The 23,353-nt window shown below is 35.6% G+C and overlaps 1 protein-coding gene and 1 non-coding gene across 2 annotated transcripts; both read right to left on the bottom strand.

The window, feature by feature from the left end:
- Positions 1–403: 403 nt before the first annotated feature.
- TMEM167A (transmembrane protein 167A) lies at positions 404–23,335 on the bottom strand. The gene is made up of 4 exons (XM_032276768.1): positions 23,165–23,335; positions 10,578–10,687; positions 7,502–7,536; positions 404–1,865 (listed from the first exon to the last, which is right to left on the bottom strand). Exons 1-4 carry the CDS (start codon positions 23,165–23,167, stop codon positions 1,795–1,797), a joined length of 219 nt encoding a protein of 72 aa, XP_032132659.1. The 5' UTR covers positions 23,168–23,335; the 3' UTR covers positions 404–1,794.
- On the bottom strand, positions 9,783–9,917 carry LOC116554584. The gene has a single exon (XR_004270234.1). It is a non-coding gene; the product is annotated as a small nucleolar RNA U109 (small nucleolar RNA).
- Positions 23,336–23,353: the final 18 nt, after the last annotated feature.

Raw genomic sequence — 23,353 nt, 5'->3', positions numbered from 1 at the left:
TTTCAGAAAGTCCAGTTGGCAGCAGAGCTGGACAACAGATGGCCACCTGGAAATCAGGGCCAGGAAGGTGACTTACTCAGCATGGATACGCTGACAAGAGTCCTATTTTAGAGAAACCCTGAAAATCCTTGACCTAATGTAAAGCCCAAGAGGCAGTTTAGAGGCAGAACAATTATTATAACCTGATTACCTGTCTGAAGCCAAATATACCACTTTTAACTGCCACAGGCATGCCAAAAATATAAATACACTTATAACCTATAACAGCTCTATTGCAATTGTCAGCGTATCCAAACAGAGAAGAGAAAGAAAAAAAACAAAGCAGAAACAAATAAAAAATCCCCAGAAAACAAAATACAGAAAAATCAAACCAAAACCAAAAAACACCCCCAAACAAAAAACCACCACAGGCAGCACACAAGCTTTACTTGTTTCCTAGAATCCATTCCAGGTGGTTTAAATTAGTCTAAAATAAAATAGGTGGCTTTCAGTTCGATACTTTGTTTCTGCATAAATACTTGCAGATTAATTTAGAAATAATTTTTTTTTAAATGGGAGAGTTTCTTCATTTTACCTTTATGGTGAATTAATGGCTGCGAACAATGTAATCCTACAACAGGTAATTTTTAGCTAAGATTTAAGTTCCTCTTAGCTTCGACATTTTAACTGAATTTCAGTTGAATATTAAGAAATATTAACCATCAACTTAAAATAACTGCTCTATTGTAAAATTTAGAAGTCACATTCCTAATGTTTCTCTTGCCTAGACTAAAAATTGTTGGTTTTCTTTCACTATCAAGGCTCAAAGATACTTATGCCACAGTATACAGTTTAGTAGATTTGAAAGCTATTTATCACCTCCAAAGTAATAAGAGATTCGAATTCAACATGACAAAACACAAACTGGATTTAAAGTGCCTCAAAAAACAAAACAAAAATATAGTTTGTTTAGGGCAATTAAAATAAATATTTCATTTTTGAAGATGAGACACTAAAATGAAAAACACATATAGTATAATTACTTTATAATTGTCCTTTTCATTCTAAGAATGTTATGTTTTTCAGACAGGCAGCTCTCTGGTAAAAACTCATGCACAAGAGGTGCTTACCTATTCTTGACAAAAGGTTTCAGAGACTGCTATGCCATTTGGCTAAGTCTAAATCCACTAATGTTAAATACCAACATTTTCCCAATACTACTTTTAAGTTACAGCTCATTTATTTTCCTCCTTAAGAACTCCATATGCTTGTTTTAAATATTTTAAATAGTCATAAATTAGAGTTTTCTAAGAGTACAGGTACTCTGGTTAATGATCAAAATGGTGTGCTCAGAGGAAATGTAAGCACTATTTATATGAAAGCAATCCTTATCAACACAAATTGAGCCATTTTAATAAAAAAGCTAGTCCAAAAAAGGGTCTCATTCTATAAAATTAAATCATTTCCAAATCACAGTGAAAGGAACATGAGTAATTAACCAATTTTGTTTTCTACTATGTGCCTTAGTGATACCTCACTAAAATTTGGTATCTGACACAACAGAATGACATTTGCAGAATGTAATATTGTAGTGACAGTACTGAGGTTGATTGTTACAGAGTATTAAATGGTTACATCTTAATTATTTATATAGAACATTGGTCCAATAACATAAAAATAGAGAACAGCATCTACAAATGTATCTGATTCAATGTTCGGAGATAAAAGAGTTAACCATCCTTTCCATTATTTTCTGCAATAAGTCCTTGTTCACAATGAAATCTGATGGCAATTATATTCTAGCATTTTCCCCAGCTACTGTATGAAGAGGATGCTGAAGGCCATCACTATACAGCATACTGCAACATAAGGACTCTTCCGTTCACCTGTTGAAAAAAAGGAGATATTCATCTTGATTAACTGAGTGGCTAACCTGGCTATGATAAGGTTATTACTTACTACAAGGAAGGGATACATAAAAATCAAGATAACATTCTTCCCTAGGAGGCCCATACATTGGGGATGGGGCAGGGACAAAATCTAGATGCAACTTAAAAAACAAGTACAATACAGAGTGGGCTAAGCTATTAATATATCAATTTATCTCCCAGATTATCTTCATATCTTTAGAAAACCTCGAAAGCATCATTTCTTTGTCACTGTGTAAACTCAGACACTAAAAAATACAATGCGGAATGTAGGACAGAGATCCAAGAGAAACAATCTCAATCAACTGAGGCCAAAGAAATATTGTTTATTTTCTTTCTATAAAAAGAATAAAATTTCACCCCTTAAAAAGGAATTTGAAACAGAGTATTTTTCCTTACTGGTAGCAATTCATGACACTTAAAGGCACAGGAAAGGGGGAGCATTCATAAATGAAAATAGAGGATGGTCAATAAAGCTGCACTTTAAAAATGAACAAATTAAAATGCTTAATGAAAAACATGTTAGGAAAACTATTTCTGAGATAGATTTTGTATCAAATCTTTTACAGTATGCTTACTCTGGGTTAGAAAAGTAGAACTAAAACCAACCACTTCTGTATGACTCAATTTTTCACGTACATTTAAGGAATGCTTACATTTGGATGCTTTCCTTTGCATAAAGTAAATCTGAAGTTGGCTTGTGAATTGTCTTACAAATAGACAGAGATCATGTCATTGTAAGTAAACTCAAACTCATTCTTTCTTGTTCCTTCAATAATTTCAAGGCTATACTAATTCATAAAGCACCTGACATTTATATGCTGCTGTGAGGGCAGTGTAAGAAAGGAAAAAGAAGCTACTTCTAGAAATAATCTTGGGTACGTGCCTGGCATCCTCTAGTAGAGATGGTTTATGCCACCTTCACTTGTGCTTTAGTATAATGTTTAAAGTCAACTCTTAATGAAACTCCTGATTCCACTTAGCAAGTTCAGCAAACTACCTCAAGAAAATGTTCTTCCTGACCGTCTTGATTAACTAAAATTCTTAAGGTCATTTTCATTTTTATATCTTCCTCACTGACCTTACACTGCCATGTTACTGAATTTACATATTTGTGTCTGCTTAATAATTTCCATAGAAAATATTAAATACATACACAAAAAAATAAACTTTCGGGGTTTTTCTGAAAGTATCTGTTCTATCTGCCTTCTGGCTAAAAAAAAAAAATCTAGAAAGTAAAAGTATTTTTACAATGCCATCACCTCAAATGAAAACACAGAAATTAAAAAAATATCTTGGATCACAATTTTTAAACAATGCAAATTCTCCTAGAGGAAAAAGCCCAAGTCACCAAACAAAACAAAAACAACCTCATTTGTACATAAATTTCAGAAAGACTTCGTAAGCAATCCTGTCACTCTTACTAGGGCTATACACCCTCATTGTCTCATATAGTCTCATTAAATACTTAAAAGAAAAAATTAATACTGTCCTAAGTTTTCCATATGGTGAAAGTTAATTTTTGAGGAAGTTCCCTTCTTCCTCATCCTTCAACTTAGAATGCTATAATTTACATATGGATTTCATTTTCCTGTTTTTAATTTTCTTAAAAGAGACTGCCATGTGGTAGAGCTAAACATCTTTGGTTGAACTTGGGTAAAAATGTTACTTTTTGTCTGGTCTTAGGTCTGCGTAAGTGAATGTAAAACAGTCGCTGTAATGTGATGTGTAACATGATAAGATGATTTGGCTAGGTCTTTTCCCATTAAAATTGCATCCTTTCTTTGTGGATATATTCTGCGTCAAGATAAGAGAGAAGCATATGCTTGAGAAAGCAGCATATCAGCACATTTTCTAAGTCACTTTGCCAAAATGAAAAGCTAATGCTTTCACATAATTGGCATAAATGAACATTTAAAATGAGCCATTCAACCTATGGCATTCATATACTCGAGAGGAAAATGAAAATAATAAAAAGCAAAAAAAAAAAAAAAAGACATTAGACACTATTTATAATTAGACATAAAAATAGATCATACTACAGGAAATCATTAAAAGATACAAACTAGATACCTTAAACTCAGCAGTACTCTTTTCAAGTAATAACTGAACAAAAGCGCTGTGTGGGCTGGCTACTAAATGGAACTGTATACACTTCTCTTACGACATAAGATGGATTTAAAATACTTAAATATTTTCTTTATGCATTAGCAACTTAATAAAACTGAAATGAAAACAATGCCTCTTAACTCCAGACCTGCTCTTCCATTATTTTCTCTCTTTGTACTTTACTTGAAGTATTCTTACCACTGTTTCTTGGCTGTATTCTTTTTCAGAGTAACTTTTCTCTGAAGCATGCAGTTTGGTGTGTGTATTTACATTTACCACTAACTATCAGTATTAGCCATTGAAGATGCGATTTTGTCACTCTCTTCTTGGTTCTTTTTGAAGTGCTTAAGATTTCTCCTGTTATTTCAGGGTTTGCAGTTGTTTATAATCGAGTGCTGGATAAGTCTGTACCACAAATTTCTGTAAATCTAGACCAGCCCTTCTCAACTCCAGTACTATGGTCATTTTGAACTTGATAATTCTGTTGTGATAGATTCCCTGTGCATCCTAGGATGCTTAGCAACATCCCTGACCTCTACCCACTATCTGTCCCTGAGTCCAGCTGTGACTATCAAAATGGTCTATTTTGTCAAATGTACTGGACTGGTAACTACTTATCTAGGCTATGTCATCTGTGAATTTACCTGTTGAAAGACTCTTACACCTATCACCATAAGGGTGAACACTGAGGAAGAATAATTGAATACGTTAAAATCATACTTATTTCTCTGGAAGATAAAGTCTGTTTCAATAGTCAATATATTAGAATGACAGCCTTGAAAGAAGTACTTTTCTATGAAGCCCTTTATGCTTATACTTTCATTTACCATAACAAGAAACTGGAAAGGCCAAAGAATCTTATGATTTCATCATCACAGATTTAGAAAGGACTTCTGGATAATTTAGTATTATGCTTACAATTTCCATCATTAATGGGCCTTGCCTATCTTTAAAAGCTTAAGGGAAGAAAACCTGCTCTCAAAATTATTTTAATAGCTAACAACATATGAACCTTAGACGGTACTTTAAAGATTTGAAGACTAGTTTATAATATACCCATCTTCAGATATATTACATCAATTCCCAGGTTTTCTTTCAAAAAATCTCTAAGTACAGACATATTTCATTTTATTGCACTTTGCAGATACTGCCCCTTTAAAAAAAAACTGAAGGTTTATGGCAACCTTGCACTGGGCAAGTCTACTGGTGCCATTTTTTTTTTTTAAACAGCACGTGCTCAATTTGTGTCTCTGTGTCATATTTTGGTAATTCTCCCAATATTTCAAAACTTTTCATTATTACTGTATCTTTCATGGTGATCTGTGATCATTGATCTTTCTTGGTACCATTGTAATTGCTGTGGGGCACCATAAACTGTGCGCATATAAGATGGCAAAGTTATTTGATAAATGGTAAGAAACTACTACAGCATGTTATGCAGAAACTAGCTAAGATAATTGATGAAAGTAGCTACACTAAACAACAGATTTCCACGTTGACAAAATAGCCTTCTATTGGAAAAAATGGCATCTCAGTTAGAGAGGAGAAGTCAGTGCCTGGCCTCTGCACTTCAAAGGACAGGCTGGCTCATGTTAGGGGCTAACGTAGCTGGTGACTTTAAGCTGAAGTCAATGCTCATTCACCTGCTGAAAATTCTACAGCTTTTAAGAATTATGCTAAATCTGCTCTGCCTGTGCTCTAGAAATGGAACAATTAAGGCTGGATGACAGCATCTGTTTACAGCATGGTTTACTGAATACTTCAATGGAAGAAGTAACTGCAGATGTGCTGAAAAGAGCAAGAGAACTTTAATTAGAAGGGGAGCCTGAATATGCGACTGAATTACAATAATCTCATGATAAAATCAGAATCCATAAGTAACTGCTTCTTACGAACAAAGAAAATGATTTCTTGAGATGGAACATGCAAAATCTCTGAGGTATACCTGTATTACAAATACTCAGTTTGTATTTTCCAATTTCATTGTTTCCTTTATGGACATCTTCTAAATTTTCCATATCTCTGAGAAGTTTTGAACAAAAATAAAACGCAATGCTCTAAAGGGAACACAGTTTATCTAATGGAGATATTCTTCAATTCTTCATGCTATTTAAAGGGATTAGTTTGGAGAATTTAGGCTGTTGTCAGACTGGCTAACCACACTAAATGTCAAACGTAGAAAAAATATTTTTCATTATAAAAGTCTAACAGCTTTATGAAAGAAAAAAGTAGTTATGCATAAATTCAATGTTATAAGAAGAGTACTAAAAGAAAACAGTTTTTCTTTGGTCATGCAAGTAATTCCAAAGAGGACAGATAAGAAACATTCAATTTCAGTCCAAGTGGTATATGTACAAATGCCCTGGAGTTTTTTTTTTTTTTAATTAAAAAAGTTAAAAAAGGGTATAATTTATTATTCAAGAATGCTGATGAATGACAGCAATAAAATACATTTTAATTCATTCACTTAATCATTTCAGAGTCTACTATGTGCTGGGCACAGTGTTAAGTGTTACATACACAGGACAACCGGATAGGAATATATTATTATCTACAAAAACAGGTACGATGCTACTAATCTTATCACTGAAAGCTGGATGACAACTACACCTAGCTAAACTTTAATTGCTTTTTAGCCTTATAGGTAAGATCAAGTGTAATACTTTAACCTGAGTCACACAGTTCGGCTATGACCACACCAGTTCAACAGACGAAACAGTTAAACATTCCATAACTTAAAATAAGGTAATAAAGTGATTATGCTTAGATGGCTGCTCAGAAAGACTTTCATTAGATGGGAATACATCCTAGTTATCAAAATGGTATAGAATATATAGAACAGCATACTCCGTACTTCTATACTATCATCAACGTGTGCATAAAACCACATACATTTATTTCCCTCAATACCTGGAATGCACAATATTTGATATCTAAATTAGGGACTTTGATATCTAAATTAGAGAGACTTTTCTATTACTATGTTAATGAAGTATCCACCAAATCCAGTTTTATTCTTTTTTTAAATTTTGAGACATAGTCTCACCCTGTTGACCTGGCTGGACTGCAGTGGTGCAATCTGGCTCACTGCAACCTCTGCTCCTGGGTTCAAGTGATTCTTCTGCCTTAGGCTCCTGAGTAGCTGGAATTACAGGTGTGCATGTCCAGCTAATTTTTGTATTTTTAAAAGAGACAGGGTTTCATCATGTTGGCCAGGCTGGTCTCGAACTCCTGACCCCAGGTGATCTGCCCAGCTTGCAAGGCCTCCCAAAGTGCTGGGATTACAGTGTGAGCCACCACACCTGGCCCAAATTTGGTTTTAAGTGTAAGGAAAAGAGCTTGGTACAACTTACAAACTTTTGCAAAAATGCATAAATTTGGGAAGCCTGCCTGTTTAAAACTAACATTTGATTTGTGAGACTATAACATAAGTAAATTGGTCAACAATTTACAACTGAAGAAATGGAGGCAGATTAGACACTTACCAATTCGGGCACACTTCCAAAATATACCCAACAATCTGCATAGAATAAAAAAAGAAAAAAGTAGCCATTGATTACTCAGAAGGGTAAATCATTCTCTTGATATCATATAGAGAATTGTATATTAATATATTAGCCTTTAACACTTGGCTTCAAATTTGAAATCTGCTTGATGTTTAGCCACCACTTATGTATGAAAGCAGGACACCATAGCCTATCAACCATCAATGTACAGAAACTGCTATGAACTGGAATATAAATAGTGTCATAGGTCAAACCCAGGGCAAATTAATGAGTGGCAAAAATTTGAATGAGAGCTTACTATTCAGTTAACTTAAAATACTTTCAAAAGCAGAAAATGTATACACCAATTTAAGCATCAATTTTGATAAAATGTTAAATGAACTTTTTTTGGTTGAATGTGACACCAAAAATATTTATACAAAAATTTAATTTCTTACAGAATGTAGTTCTAAAGTTAAATAATCTATAATCATGAATTCCAATGATGGTATTTACTTATTTGTGCCATTTACTAAGAAGGCATTAAAAATGTGTCTATATTTTCAATATAAGTAAAAAATTTCCTAGTTTAGGGGACACTTTATGCAAATTCACTAAACATGACATTTAAAGCACATATTCTGGAAATAAGTATTAGAATGAAGATATTATATTTGTATGAATCAATATATTATGAATTACATATTATATGGAATTATCACTTATTTGGCATGTACAACAAATCACTTTTGAAAAAAAGACCAGTTGAGTTATCACTGAATAAAGACATCTGAAAAAGTAACACTAAGGACATTACTTTGTTGGTCTGACAAAATAACAGAATTATAAATAGTGTTACATATGGTTGCAAATGAAGATAAATTAATATTATGATATATAAATTCGAATTATTAGCTCAACAAAATCACAGTACTTAAATTCCAGAAAAACGTATAGTATACTTTTTTCTGGCCAAAAGAGATGGCGGGCTAGAGAATCATTATATCTGAATGGATAAGACTGACAAAAAATTCTGGTTCAGTTAAGTTCTATTTAAGTTCTTCCTCTGAAGTATAACTCCCTGATTTCAAAGCAAAAGGTCTCTTAGCATATCAACCATCAATGTATAGAAACTGCTATGAACTAGAATATATATAGTTTAGATTAAATGAAATGAGCAAAAACATGAGTTTATTTCAAAGTATGAACAGTCTGCTAAAAAATTTTATTTCTGTAGGAAAATTTTTTAGCCTGAAAATAAACTAAAGGCCAGATTATGCTTAAATTCAATCCTACTTACTGGTTGCATAACTGTGAGCAAGGTATTGTCTCTTTAACAACAGTACCCACCTTCAAAGGGTTATTATGAGGATGAAATGAGTGATTACACAGAAAGCCCTTAGAATGGTGACTTACACATACTATGTTCATATATAGCCTAAAGGTACATGTGATGATAACTCTAGGTATCAAACTCTAGGTATCACTTAACATTGGCTGACATTTCTTCATCAAACAATGGAATAGGCTAGGCATTTGCAAAGCCATGTTCCTTGATTCTAGAACCCACTGATTAAAACATACATTAATAACGTGAAGCTACTCTAGTTGAAGGAGTCAGATGAGGGACCTCGAACAGGGCACCTGAAGAGCCTACATAGGAAACATAGGACCACAGAACACAGTCTGAAACCATAAGATCACAAACTGAAGGTCTTTTAGGGTCTAATATTCTAGAAGTAAATATCATTAAGAAACTGGTACAACAGGATTATAACACACACACACACCCTGTTAGTTGATTTAAAAAATGTAATTATGTTGCTTATTTATTGTGGCTAAATACCAATAAATGTATTTGTTGATAATGCTATCAGGTCTATGAAACCAGGATAAAGACAATGTAGCAATCTTTTTTTTCTGCTGCTTAGTTCCACATTATTTGATGTAATAGCAAAAAAAAAAAAGGAAGTTATTTTAAACAGTGAAGTAATTGAGAAATTTATCCTATCTGTCTAGGTATCTCTACCTAACCATGGTATATATTCTCACTATAATAAAAGTTTATTATGAGTCTCATAAAAACATGTAATTTTAGCAGAACGATAAGAGGCCTACACAAATTTCTTCTACACAAAATAATTCTTAGTTATAAATCAAAATAAAATGGTGCTTAACATGTATATAAGCAGAAGTAAAGGTTTTAAAAAAAGCTTTCAAAAAGTTGACTGTATTAGTACATACTTTAAAATGTAAAACTAGGCATGCTCTTTCTGGTCTTTTATGTAGGAGAAATATACTACCACTCAACCTTTACTTGAAGGTTGGCAGCCCTGAGAACTCCTCTGTTAATGTAGCATGTTATGAATATATTCCTGCTCCCAAAGGAATGAGGAGCAGACATTTCCACATGCAACCTAATTACTTTGAAGAATTTACGTAATAGTACAAGGAAAGTATTCTGCTACTATGTAATTATTCTTTAATGAGATAAACACTTAACATTTCTTAGTAGACAGACATTATGCATTGTATTAGAATTCCAATCACTCATCAATAGGAGTAAGTGTTTACTAAAGTCTACCATATATATGCTTTAATTCTAAGTTAACAGGTACAGAAGGGAAAGATGAAATGAAACTGTCTACTTGGATAAAAAGACTTCATGCACAGCTAAGCAACAAATAATTTCAACAAATGGGTGAAATACTGAAGAATAAATGCAATGAGACTTTAGCGAAAAAGGTGGAATGAAGAGAAGACAATGTCTACAAAGAAAATGGTGTATTATCATAAAAAATGATGGACAACTAACATCTATATCACCTTCAGTAGGTTAAATCCCTCATGCTATGTTTTACTCAACACATTTCAGGTTACTTCTGAAATTTAACTTTTAATTTAATAAGATATAGTCAATATAAAATTTTTGAATTTTTAAAAAGGAGAAAATGAAAAAAGTTATTACAAAACCAAATTACACATAGGAATTAAATTATCTAATAATTTATGTGTTAATTTACATTCAACATCTGTAAGAATTAATTTGGGTGATTAGGCATCATTAGTAACATACCCAGTTTTATTTCTGTCCAGGAGGCTGGGTGCCAAGGATCGAATATAAGCACAGGTACAAATAAGCAGCAAGATTACAGTCAATAGACTCTGAAAATTGAAAATGGCAGACTAAAAAGAAAAAAGGAAAGAAAAATTAATATCACAAGAAAAATTGCATTGGTAAAAAATGCCTGACAGTTCCACATTTAGAATGATGCTTTTATTTCTTCAAGAAGGCAAGCGGAATGACACGTCTGACGACACTTAAAACCAGAATCTTGAGGTCTTCTCCAGTCTTCAAGCTCTGACAACAGCTGGTTTTATGACCTCAGTGAAGTTACTAGCTTTTCTAAGTCTTTGGCTGGGTGGAGGATGGAGAGACAGACTTAAATGCTGACTGAAGTTTCATTTAATTCTGAATTGTTTCTAGGATAAACATGCCTTAAATTTAAGCTATCATATTCCACGAGTTGACAAATATAAGGCTAATAGATTTTGGAGAAAGAAACAAGCACCTGCTCTTTCACTGTTGGTTTTTAAAAAGTTATTCATTACAGACTGAACAACCCTAATTCAAAATGCAAAATGTTCCAAAATCAGAATTTTTGAGTGCCAAAATAATGTTCAAACGAAATGTTCATTGGAGTATTTTGGATTTCTGGTTAGAGATGTTCAATGAGTAAGTATAATCCAATTATTCCAAAATCCACAAAAAAATCTGAAATCCAAAATACTCTAGTTCCAAGCATTTTGGATAAAAGATACTTAGCTTGTATTTAATAGTTCCACTCTTATTCCAAAAGTTAAAATTTAACACAAGAATCCCAGGAAACGTTAAGTTTCATAAGTTTCCATAGTCAAACAAAATCATAGATTTCCAGTTAAAGTAAATGGAGGTGGACTTATTCTATTCAAAATTCAGCTGAAGCATCACCTTTTAAAGAAAGTGTCCTTGAATCCAGTTATTTCCTTTCTCTTATTTTATGTAGAACTCTCTTTTCTATTTTCATTGCAAACTGATACCTTTATTATAATACTCATCTCTGAAGGATGGACATTGTGTTATCAGGTTATCATATTCTGACGCTTCAGCACCAACCATGTGCTTATTTCACAGAAGTCCAAAAAGAGACAGTTGAAAAAATAAAATTAAGAAAGTGCAAGAATATGACTGTATATATAACAATGAATAACATTTTCATCATATACAGGTAGATAAAATATGTCAGTCTCACACAACTGCCAGCAATATGCTTGTTTACTAAACTTAGAGGCGCTTCCTAAAAAACAAACAAACAAAAAGAAAGCGTAAGAGTTATAACAAAACTTAGTTACGTAAAATTGGTACTTGTGGCTGAGTGCTTACTTGAAAAGCCCTAAAGAATTTGGTGAAAAACAATTATAGATGTAAAGGAAACTGAGTAAGGTGGCTGGGTACATAATTAAAATATATACCTCAATAGCCTGCATAATCACATTATTCAGAAGAAAGACAATGGAAAAAGACAGCATCCAGAACAAACAGCTAAAATATCTAGAAATAAGCTTCACAAGAAATGTGCAACATCGGCATTAAAAAAAAAAAACAAAAAACTGACAAAATCTTAAAATAGAACATAAAAGTAGAAGAAACTGTTGCTGTGGTTTAGATACGGTTTTTTGTTTTTGTGTCCACCAAAGCTGAGGTAGAGATTTGATCCCCAGTATGGTAGTGTTGGGACTTGGGGCCTAGTGGGAGGTGTTTGGGTTGAGAGGCGTAGATCTCCCATGAATGTCACGGTGCTGTTCTCCAGTTAGTGAGATCTCACTCTCACTAGACTGGATTTGTTTTCCAGGAAATAAATTCTTTCCGGAGAGAGTAGTTGTTATAAAGCTATGATGCTACTCCCTCCTTTTTACCAGGTCTGTTTCCCCTTTGACCTTCTTAGCCATGTTGTGATGAATCATAAAAGCCCTCCCCAGAAGGAGGGCCAAGCCCCAACCTCTTAGCCTGCACAACTGTGAGCTAAATTAACCTTTTTTCATAATTGGTCACCCAATTTCAGTTTTTTTAAATAGCAACATAACATGGATTAAGAAAACTGGTAAACCAGGTTTTTATACTGGAAGGCAACATTGTGAAGGCAACTTATAAATTTAAAGTGAACCCAATCCAACAAGTTATCCTTTTTTTTTTTTTGGCAGAGTCTTGCTCTGTTGCCCAGGCTGGAGTGCAGTGGTGCGATCTTGGCTTGCTGCAACTTCCACCTCCTGGGTTCAAGTGATTTTCCTACCTCAGTCTCCTGAGTAGCTGGGATTACAGGCATGCACCACCACGCCCAGCTAAGTTTTGTATTTTTAGTAGAGGCGGGGTTTCACCTTGTTGGACAGGCTGGTCTCAAACTCCTGACCTCGTGATCTGCCCATCTCGGCTTCCCAAACTGCTGGGATTACAGGCATGAGCCACTGCTCCTGGCCCTAATAAATTATGTTTTAAACAGACAATGAATTCTGAAGTTCATGTGGAAAAAATAAAGCAAGAAGAGCCAGGAAAATCTTAAACAGACAACTAAAAACTGTTCCAATGTCCTTTATAATCTTTTATGTATTTTTATGATAAATATGTGCAAACTACTGAAAAAATTAAAAAATATATACATTATTACAGTGGCCAGGTGCCAAGGCTCACGTCTGTAATCTCAGCACTTTGGGAGGCCAAGGTGGGCGGATCACGAGGTCAAGAGATCGAGATCATCCTGGCCAACATGGTGAAGCTCCGTCTCTACTAATAAAATACAAAAATTAGCTGGGTGTGGTGGTACATGCCTGTAGTCCCAGCTACTCGGGAGGCTGAGGCAGGAGAATTGCTTGAGCCCGGGAGGCGGAGGTTGCAGTGAGCCGAGATCGCGTCACTGCATTCCAGCCTGGCACCTGGCGACAGAGCGAGACTGTCACACACACACACACACACACAACACACAACACACACACACACACACACACACACACACACACACACTTTATTTACCAATATTCTCAATGACAAAAAGTGCTTATGCACAATGCTAAGCGGTAAGCAAAAGGGGATCAAAGATTTCAAAGACAGCACATCTTAAGGTATGCAAACCTTTATGCAAAGAAGGCAGGAAAATGCTGTGATTATCTCTGGATAGTTTTTTTGGGGGGATGGGGGACAGAATCTTGCTCTGTTGCCCAAGCTGGAGTGCAGTTGTGTGATCTTGGCTTATTGCAACTTCTGCCTCCTGGGTTCAAGCAAGTCTCCTGCCTCAGTCTCCCCAGTAGCTGGAATTAAATTTATGTGCCACCACACTTGGCTAATTTTTGTATCTTTTTTTTTAGTAGAGATGGGGTTTTGCTGCATTGGCCAGGCTGGTCTCGAACATCTGATTCTCAAGTGATCTGCCCACCTCAGCCTCCCAAAGTGCTGGGATTACAGGCATAAGCCACAGTGTCTGGCCATCTCTGAATAGTTTTTAACATAGTTCTCAACTTTTCTGGATTTCTCAAATTATCTAAGTGCTTTTATGATCTGAAAAAGACAAAAACGATTTATAATTACCAGTTTAATACTAGTTTTTCTATGCATTTTAAAATGGATATAACAAAGATAAAACTTAATATAGCTTTGGTTTTAAACTTAAACCTGTGAAAGCCAGTGATATACATTTTATAACATATATCAACTAATTAGCTAATGATCAATTCTACATAAAAAGCACAGTATCTCAATGCTTATCTTTCAAAGGTCATGTTTTGAACATGTATATGAATATATTAATAAATAATATTAGATAATGACCTCATAGAAAATAAAGAAGATTTCCTCCCAGCCAATATAAATGTGTATTTAGTATCCACTTTGGGAAATGAGGCACTGGGGATTTAAAAAACGGCACATAGGGCGGGGTGCGGTGGCTCACGCCTGTAATCCCGGCACTTTGGGAGGCCGAGGAAGGCGGATTGCTTGAGATCAGAAGTTCAAGACCAGCCTGGGCAACATGGTGAAACTCACCTCTACTAAAATACAAAAAAAATCAGCCTGGTGTGGCTGTGTGTTCCTGTACTCCTAGCTACTCGGGAGGCTGAGGCAGGAAAATTGCAAGAACCCGCGAGGCAGAGGTTGCAGTGAGCCGAGATTATGCCACGGCACTCCAGTCTGGGCGACAGAGTGAGACTGTGTGTCAAAACAAAAACAAAAAAACAGAAACAAAAATCATACATAGTATAATTCCTTCCCTGCAGGAGTTTATGGCTAACAATAATAATTACTGATATTCACTGAGTACTTGTTTTATGTTATCCTCATGTATCTGGGGTAGATGTTATTACCTGTATTTTATACATGAGACTGAGGCACATAGCAGTTATAATCAAGTTAAAACAGAACATGTACTTTAAAAAGTAAATAGCAACTCATTGTGGAATGTGGAAGTGAGCTATGTAGACAAAAGAAGTCATTTTCGTAAGTCAGGAAAAGCTTCATGGAGAAAGCAGGAAGAGTCAAACCTTGAAAGGACACCATTTAGATGGGCAGACAGCAGTCTCCTGATGAGTAAAAAACGTGGCAAAATGTCCCACAGAAAAAGTCATTAGCATGTTCAGGAAATAGTGAGAAACTTACTTTAGGCAAAAAGGTTCATACAGTAAAATGGTTGGAAAAGAAATCTGCAAAGTAGGATTATCATCTTCCTATTGCAGTATATACATTCATGACTTTGTAATGTGTTCTCTTTCCTTTTCCAAATGCCTTTTTAAAGAAACATGCTTAAATGATATAATGTCCAGGATTGGTTTGTAAATAATCCAGTGCGTGTGCAGTGGGAGAGGGGTAGGGTTGGCGATAAAATGCTGAGAATATGAGAGCTCATTATAGACTTCTACCTTTTTATGTTTGAATGTTTTCATAATAGAAGATAAAAAGGCACTTAAAAACATGCCTATTATTAAAGAAGTAGAGTGTGTATATACGTTTATGTGCAAAACCATTTACAAATGAAAACCATTTACAAGCATGAAATATATGATATATACAACTTCGTTCTGGGGGTTTATGGACTCTAAAATTTAAAACAAATAATCTTAGGTGGTAAGTCTTCTCGATGTACCCAGACTCTGGTCAAAAGTATGTTTCTAACTTACGGACATTAGCCTGCCACCTATAGCATTCCTCTTAATGCTTAGCATCTGTTGTCTGGTGATATAAAATTTTGGTCTCAGGGTTAAAGGAAACAGATGTTCCTCTTCAGTGAAAAAATGATGGCAATTTCAATAGAAAAATGTCATTAAAAGGGAAGGGAGGAAACTAAGAAAAAGGTAAGCATATTTAATCACAAAATAGAGGAAAAGATGATAAAGAAGTGATAAGTTAAATTCATTTACCTTGTTTAATTTTTTTCAGAGCCTTTAAGTCACGAAACCTTTTTCAAGGTACTCTGTAAGTTTTGCACATGCTATCTGTTCTTGCCTGCTTGGTGAACTGACTCATTCGTCCAACCTCAACTCAAGATTCACCTCCTCATGTCTTCCCTTGTCTCCACTCTCCATACCAAGCAGAGTCAGGATTTTTGTATGTATATAACACATACACACAACGTGTATGTGATAGTGCACATCATACTGTACTGTGATTGTCTTCTCTATTCTATTTAGGTTTTTATCAATTCCTTGTGACTATTAAAATAGTAAACAGGGAAGTCACTGAAAAATGTCAAATGTACAGAAACTTGAATACAATTGGCAATAATGAACATTTTAACAAATCCAAGAGCATAATTGGACTCCAAAGTAAAAATGCACATTCAAAATCCAGTGTAGATCAGATTGCGGAATACAATATGTTGTTAACTCTTCATGAGAAACCTCCATTTACAGCTTTGCATTTATGTTTACTTCTCAATAATATTTTGGAAAATCAAGTAGAAAGATGCAAATTTCCTTATATTTATGTTAAGGACCTAGGTTGCAGGGTAAAGACCTGAATTCAGATGTTCTATTATGTAGCAAGGAGCAAGCCTTGAAGGTGCTTGCACACTGGACAGTGTGTGTTCTTCTGATTTCTTTTAATTCTTAAGATACAAACTTTCAAAAGATCTCTAAGACTGAGTAGGCAGGTTACCTTGATCATTACTCTGAGAGCTACGTCATTCTTCTAAAACATGCCAATGGAGGCCCCAAACGATTTGTCTTCAAGGGCTCTTTTATTAATCCTCTGCACTGTAGACTTACCTGACGACTCACAGTCAAAGAGATCTTTTGATATGCTTGAAACAACTAGTGGTATTGCACTGAGTTAAGTTATCCAAACTGGAAGGAAATAAACTTGATGAGTCATTTATTTTATTGGATCATTTTGAAGTAAGTCACATTTGGTTAGGTGTTTTGAAATAATAAAAATAATTCACAGACTTTACTTGACCATCACTACAGGAGAGGCAATAATTAATCAATGAATAGATGGAGGTTGGTCAATGCAAAGCTAAGTGTTCTAGACATAGAATTACTTACAATGTTGACAAACCTCTAAAAAACATTCTATTCTCAAGTCTATTTGAAAAGTTAGAAATATTTTTTCAGATTCTTTTTATCATTTTATCTATTAAGGTATAATTTCTCATATTCAGAGTCACTTCTGAACACTAAAACTATATTAAGTCTGATTATGAGTAAGAATTCAATACAGGAGATTTTAAAAAAGACAAATAAAATACTTCTAAGTCTAAGAGCTCAAGGTATTTATTTACAAAACTTTCAAATAAGAAATCTTAAAAAGGATCCACTCAAAACATAAGGAATAGAAGAAGAAAAAAGGAATTATCCAAGCAATATAAAAGTGCAAAAAGAAAAAAACAATGAGAAGAGCAGAAGAAATGCACACATCAATATGCCAAACGTGCTTTGCCTACAGTGCCCAATGACTGGTTACTTAGCATATTTAATCTGCAGAAAGGAGTGACTAAACCTACAGTATTTTCATTAGTCTTGGGTCACTTGGGCACTATGTAGCTTATTTATTTTTAGGATTACCAAACAAATTGTTTAACAAAGTTGTTGATTAAGGGCCTTATTTACATATAACACTGTGCTGGAGCTTCAAATGTTGACTGTTTCCTATATGGGAAATAAATTTTTATTGACATACTAATTCCTCCAGCTTTATTGAAGTACACTCTAAAACAAGAATTGAATATGAAAGACAACATTCTGAACTCCAAAACAGTAACAATTTTACTTGTATTAATACTTACTTCTTTAACATGAAATTAGTTTATCCCCTTTTGGGGCGGGTAGAAAGGAACACAGAAATGATACTCCTGACCTAACTGTGATAAAATTATTCAGCACTAGAAAAGTGGGTCAGCATTTATTATTTACAAAATCTAGGTCAGGTCAGCATTTTCCAACTAGTCTCTTAAAATGGAAAACATGAAAATGCAAGGATGTTCGCCTGTATACGAATGCACAAACACACATATATCTAATTTGCCCAAAATAAGTGACCAGAATTCTTTGAAAAGATTTCTACTAATACATAAAAATTATCAACATTTTCTTCTGGCATTATCAGCATAGAAAATTTAAACTTTGTTGCTTATTATGTGGTAGGGTGATATTGTACCAAATAGACAAATAACCTCAGTTTAATTAGACAGCAAGAAATCAGGCTTGATTAATATTTAGATACGAACCCATCACCCATCTCTTCTCAGCACCAGTGGCCGCTAAATATTTGGGTTAATGAAGTAATCCAAGTATATAAATTTGACCTTATATGAATCAACAACACTCTACTTGTCAGTTTCATTTCATTTGTAAAATGAGGGGGATGGATTAAATAACCATTTGTTCTCACCAGTCCTATTTCAAAAATGTACAGAGACCTTTTCTATTTAATACTTTCCACTTAAGAACTTTCATGGATATGATGAGTAAAACTACAGTACAGAGTAGCGGCACCTGAACTCTGTTTTACACTGGCAACACTGATTTTGTAGTTATTTTCATCTCTTTATCATAGTACCTACAATTAATTTGCTATGTTTGTGCTACTTCATATTGGAGCTATTTTATATACACCTCAGACCTAAAGATAAGGCAAAAGGGTGTCAAGAGTTATTAAGAGAAGGCATACACAAAACAATAATGAATGACAGAGTGAAAAAAAATTAGAATAAATGCTTCATATATATCTTTGATAAAGATTGGACGAGAGAAAGCGTTCTGAAGGACAAAGAGCAAAGCCAGCTGTAAAGAAAAGTACTTTGACCTTGCAATCAAGAAAAGACAAAGACTGATAAAATGTCCTATTATATGGTATGAAATCTAACTGCTTATTAGTACCACTTGGAGCTTAAAAAGCCATCACTGCCCAGAAATTTGGATTTAACTGGTCTTGTCATCCGTAGTTTCCTAAAACTCTCTGGAATTTTTTTTTTTTTTTTTTTTTGAGATGGTGTCTCGCTGTGTTGCCCAGGCTGGAGTGCAGTGGCATGATCTTGACTCACTGCAACCTCCACCTTCTGGTTCAAGCGATTAGCCTGCTTCAGCCTCCCAAGCAGCTGGGACTAAAGGCACATGCCACCATGCCCAGCTATTTTTTTTTGTATTTTTAGTAGAAACGAGGTTTCACCATGCTGGTCAGGCTGGTCTTGAATGCCTGCCTCAGCCTCCTGGAAGTTTTTATTTGCAATCAGTATTAAAAACTTTGTTAGAGAAGATCAGTACCCACATCAGATTCCTATTAGTCTAATGCAGTGGTTATCAAAGTGTAGTTCATGGAGCCCTTTCATGGGTTCATGAGGTAAGAACTATTTTTACAATACTAAGATACTTGCTTTTCAACTGTGATGCCATTTTCATGCATCACATTTTCATGGGTGATGCAAAAGTAATACTAGCAACAGAATTATTGTCTAAACTGCTACTGCCTCACCCACTCCGGACATATAAACTTTGCTTTTCTTCTTAAATTTTTTGTGCAATTAATGGTATTGTTGCATAGTAGAAAGGGCACAGTGTTTGGTGACAAACCTGTTAAGTTTAAATCTTAGCTTTGTCATTTATAAGCAGCATAATCTTGGGCAAGGCACTTAGCACTCTGCAGCTGTTTCTTCATATGAAATATATGGCCAATAAGTCTTTAATAAAACCTTGTATGTGAAACACCTGTCAGAGTAGGTGCTTAACCAATACAGTAAGTCCTCACTTAAGGTCATCCATAGGTCCTTGGAAAATGCAACTGTAAGCCAAAAGATGTGTAACAAAACCAATTTTACTATAGGTGAACTGATATAAACAAGAGTTAAGTTCTGATGGCATATTTCTGGTCACAAAAACATCACCAAACTTCCAAATAAATATCAAAACACTTCTGATATAAAACTCTGAAATAAATGTGAGTTATACATTCACTTAAGAAAGATTAATAAAAACAAGTAAGATAACTGGCTATTCATCCACTATATCAGTTCAGTGTTGAAGGTGCCAAGAGCCATCCCAGTAGCTTGGAGTATGCAACATCATTCCAGTGCAGAGCACTCAAACTGCGAGAGTGTAGACACCTCAACAAACCTAATGTATACATCTCTGGGATGGCGGGGTGGAGAGAACCAGAGTTCCCAGAGAAAATCCATGAAGACACGAGAACAGACAAGAAGACAACGTGCAAAGTCCACACAGCAACTGGGAATGGAGTTTCTTCCTCATAAATGTTATCAAAGATCTGCTGTATTTCTTTCCTGTCCAATAAATCATCCAAGCTGGAGCTGTGCTTCATCACCCTTCACTAAGTACCTTCAAAATCATTTTCATAGTTTTCCTTTCCTTTCGACCCAACTGCTCATCAGAGTTGAGACATTCAATCATCATATAACTGAATTACTGTACTTGTTTTCAAGCTGGTCTCCCAGATTCTAATCTTTCTCCATTTAAATATACTCTCTCCATGCTGTTAGCAGCTGGTTTTCTAAAATGCACACCTTTTATTTCACTGCTCCAAAGCCTTTATCAAGTAAGGAATTAAATATCATCAAAATATAAAGTCTTTGGCATGGCACAAAGCTCTTCAAAATCCGGTCCCAATCTTTCTAGCGTCACATATCACCAGCCTACTATACTTCTTTTCTTTTATTCTTGCCACATTGAGGCTTCATGCAACTATTGAACTTCATGCCTTTTGTTTCCGTAACTGCCATTTCTTTCTCTATGGGACAGAGATCTCTAGCTAATGACTTCATCCCAAATACTCAATCTTTAAAATGCAGGTGAGAGAATTACTTTCTTGCTTGGGGACATCTCCCAAGCAGTTCCCAGCCAATACTACTCCTTCCACTGCGTTTAATTATTTTCTACATATCTTCTGCTTTGAGAGAAAATATTTCACACCTATCCTCTGAGATTCAGTTTAATTATGAAATGTGAGCAGTCATTCCCACTTTGCAGAGTTTGTAAAAATCACTTAGCACCACAAGAAGACGACATGAACGTATACTCCCTTACAGTTAACCAAGTAAAGGATGAGAACTAGGAATGATTCTAACCCTGTTTGGCTCAGTCTAAACCCATGCTGTTTCCACTACATGCTACATCATAACAGACAACAGATGGAATTTATTTATTTAATAATCTCCCCCACTGGACTGTGAAATCCTTGAAGACACTGAGCACGTTTGTATCTCCAGACTCTTCATGGAATACTAACTCTAGTTAGCACTGTGAATGTAGATTAAATGTAGTTAGCACTTAGTCTATAGGAACTCTGCCTAGAGAGGGAGAAATGTAGGCAACAGCCCTCCGGTTGGGCTTGTTATTGCTGTTTTCTGTGAAAAGGGTTATGCTAGAGGGATACTGGAGGTATACATAAGGACTAGGAATATCCCTATAGATACTTAAAGCGAGTAGAAGAAAATAGAAGGAGTCAAGGGAGGCTTTTTGGAAAGAGATGAGACATGAAAGGAATATTGAAGGATGTTATGCCTTAGCCAGGAACAGGGCATTCTGAAATTCTTTAAAAGTATTAATTGACAAGAGCTACAATTACTGTTCATGCTGACAGTTGTAAATTATTACTGCTGATAAACATTTTGTCCTTGAAAGCCTTTTTAAAAAGATTCTTTAAAATACAGTAATCCAGGTCTATTAAGTCATTACCATTGGGTTACCTCACAAAAAAACCAAGTTTAGGTGCAAACTCAAAGATACTGAGACACTAATCTATTTCTTAAACTGCTAAGTGGAAACCTCACTTCGTAGCTCTGCTAACAGCAATGTACCTCTGACATCCCAAGCTCACAGGAATAAAAAAAAACCACCTGGCAGAATATATATATATATAAATGGAACAAATCACTAAGACTTATTTTATCCTCAGTTACGTTGTGTTTCTATCAGCAGGAAGGTTTCTGGCACTAAGTTTGAGTCCTGGCTTTACAATCCACTAGGTGTGTGATCCGAGGCAAGTCAGTCTCTTCGTGTTTCACTGTTTTCACTTGTAAACATCTACTTAGAAGCTGTTGTGAACTTGATATTTTCATGCTTATAAACTGATTTTTTGAACGGAGCCTGGAACATAGGACATGCTAATAAGAGAAAGCATTTGCTACTTTTGGAAAAATCATGACAAGATAGTTTAAATACTTCTGATCTTAAGCACAGTATATGTATCTTGTTTTTAGCTAGTCGATGTGACAGTGAGATGATAAAAAGTTATCTTTGATTTGTACTACGAGTAAAATAATTCAACTTCATGTTCTAGAAAGATGTAAAAGAATTAAGAGTGACAGTCTTCCTAGTCTCAACTGCTATTTTCTCTATCAGGTGGTAAACTCGTCCAGAGAAGAGGCTGGCTTACGCTATATGGGATTCTGCAGCAACTTCTGTGGACATAGGCTCATCATCTTTCACACGGAGACTCAAGCTTTTTGGAGTCACAGTTGTTTTTGAGTCTACTCGCAGGTATACATCTTTTGCCCAGAAATATACACAACATTTGGCACATGGACTTGGAGGTAAAACAGGAGGAAGGCCTGAGGCTAGACATCACTCCAGTAAGTATACTAAGCTCTTAGAAAAGCAATCTACCTTTGCAGAGAAGTCTTAAACCTACAGCTTGTAAAGTAGCACCTTCAAAGTTGAGAGAAAGATGTGGGAGGGGCCCTGAGAGGCTACTGACTGAATAGATGAAAATGAAGATACGGAGGTGGGTGCCAAAGGAACCTCCCCCTCAAAATCAAACAATAACACCACAGTCAAGCACCTAGGGAGAGACAAGGAGATGCAGGAAAACAAGCGGAAACTCGAGAAGCTCTAATGCCTCTAAGGATCGATGACCACGGAAAATCTACGTAGCCAACGAGTTAAAACACATCAAGGCATTTTTTCTTAACAAGCAGGAAAGCTGCCTTTGCTTGAGGGGCGAGCTCCGCGACCTAGGAGTCTTCCTTGGACAGTCCAACCAGATTCTCTCTGGTTGGTCGGGCAGTGACCGCGTGCCTCCACAGCCTCTCAGCCCCGGGCCCACACACCCCGGGCTGCCGCACAACCTCTAGCCCTAGACCAGATCCACAACCCAGTCTTGAAGCTCAACCGCGACCCAGCAGCCCAACTTCTTACCATAGCGAGGCCGGCGGTGCCGCAGCCACATCACCCTTCCGGGCTCCAGGCGGAAGAGGCTGCACGCCCCGTCTGCCCTTCTAGCCCTCTCCAGCCCTCCGGTTGGGCTTGTCATGGCACCTCCTCCCAGGCCGCGCGATTAAGACTCTAGGATAGGCTCCTCTCCACCGGAAAAGGCGGGATCTAGAA

This window comes from Sapajus apella, unplaced genomic scaffold (genome assembly GCF_009761245.1).
Source record: "Sapajus apella isolate SASKATOON/1434 unplaced genomic scaffold, GSC_monkey_1.0 scaffold1, whole genome shotgun sequence".
In the NCBI taxonomy this organism is placed as follows: Eukaryota; Metazoa; Chordata; class Mammalia; order Primates; family Cebidae; genus Sapajus; species Sapajus apella.
The sequence above is the reverse complement of the archived record's forward strand: the minus strand, read 5'-3'. Positions and strand labels throughout refer to the sequence as shown.

Coding starts and splice junctions, on each gene's coding strand:
- TMEM167A (XM_032276768.1), bottom strand. Junction 7,537..10,577: donor CTGGACAGAAATAAAACTGG/GTATGTTACTAA, acceptor TATTCTATGCAG/ATTGTTGGGTATATTTTGGA. Junction 1,866..7,501: donor TTGGAAGTGTGCCCGAATTG/GTAAGTGTCTAA, acceptor TTTTTTCAACAG/GTGAACGGAAGAGTCCTTAT.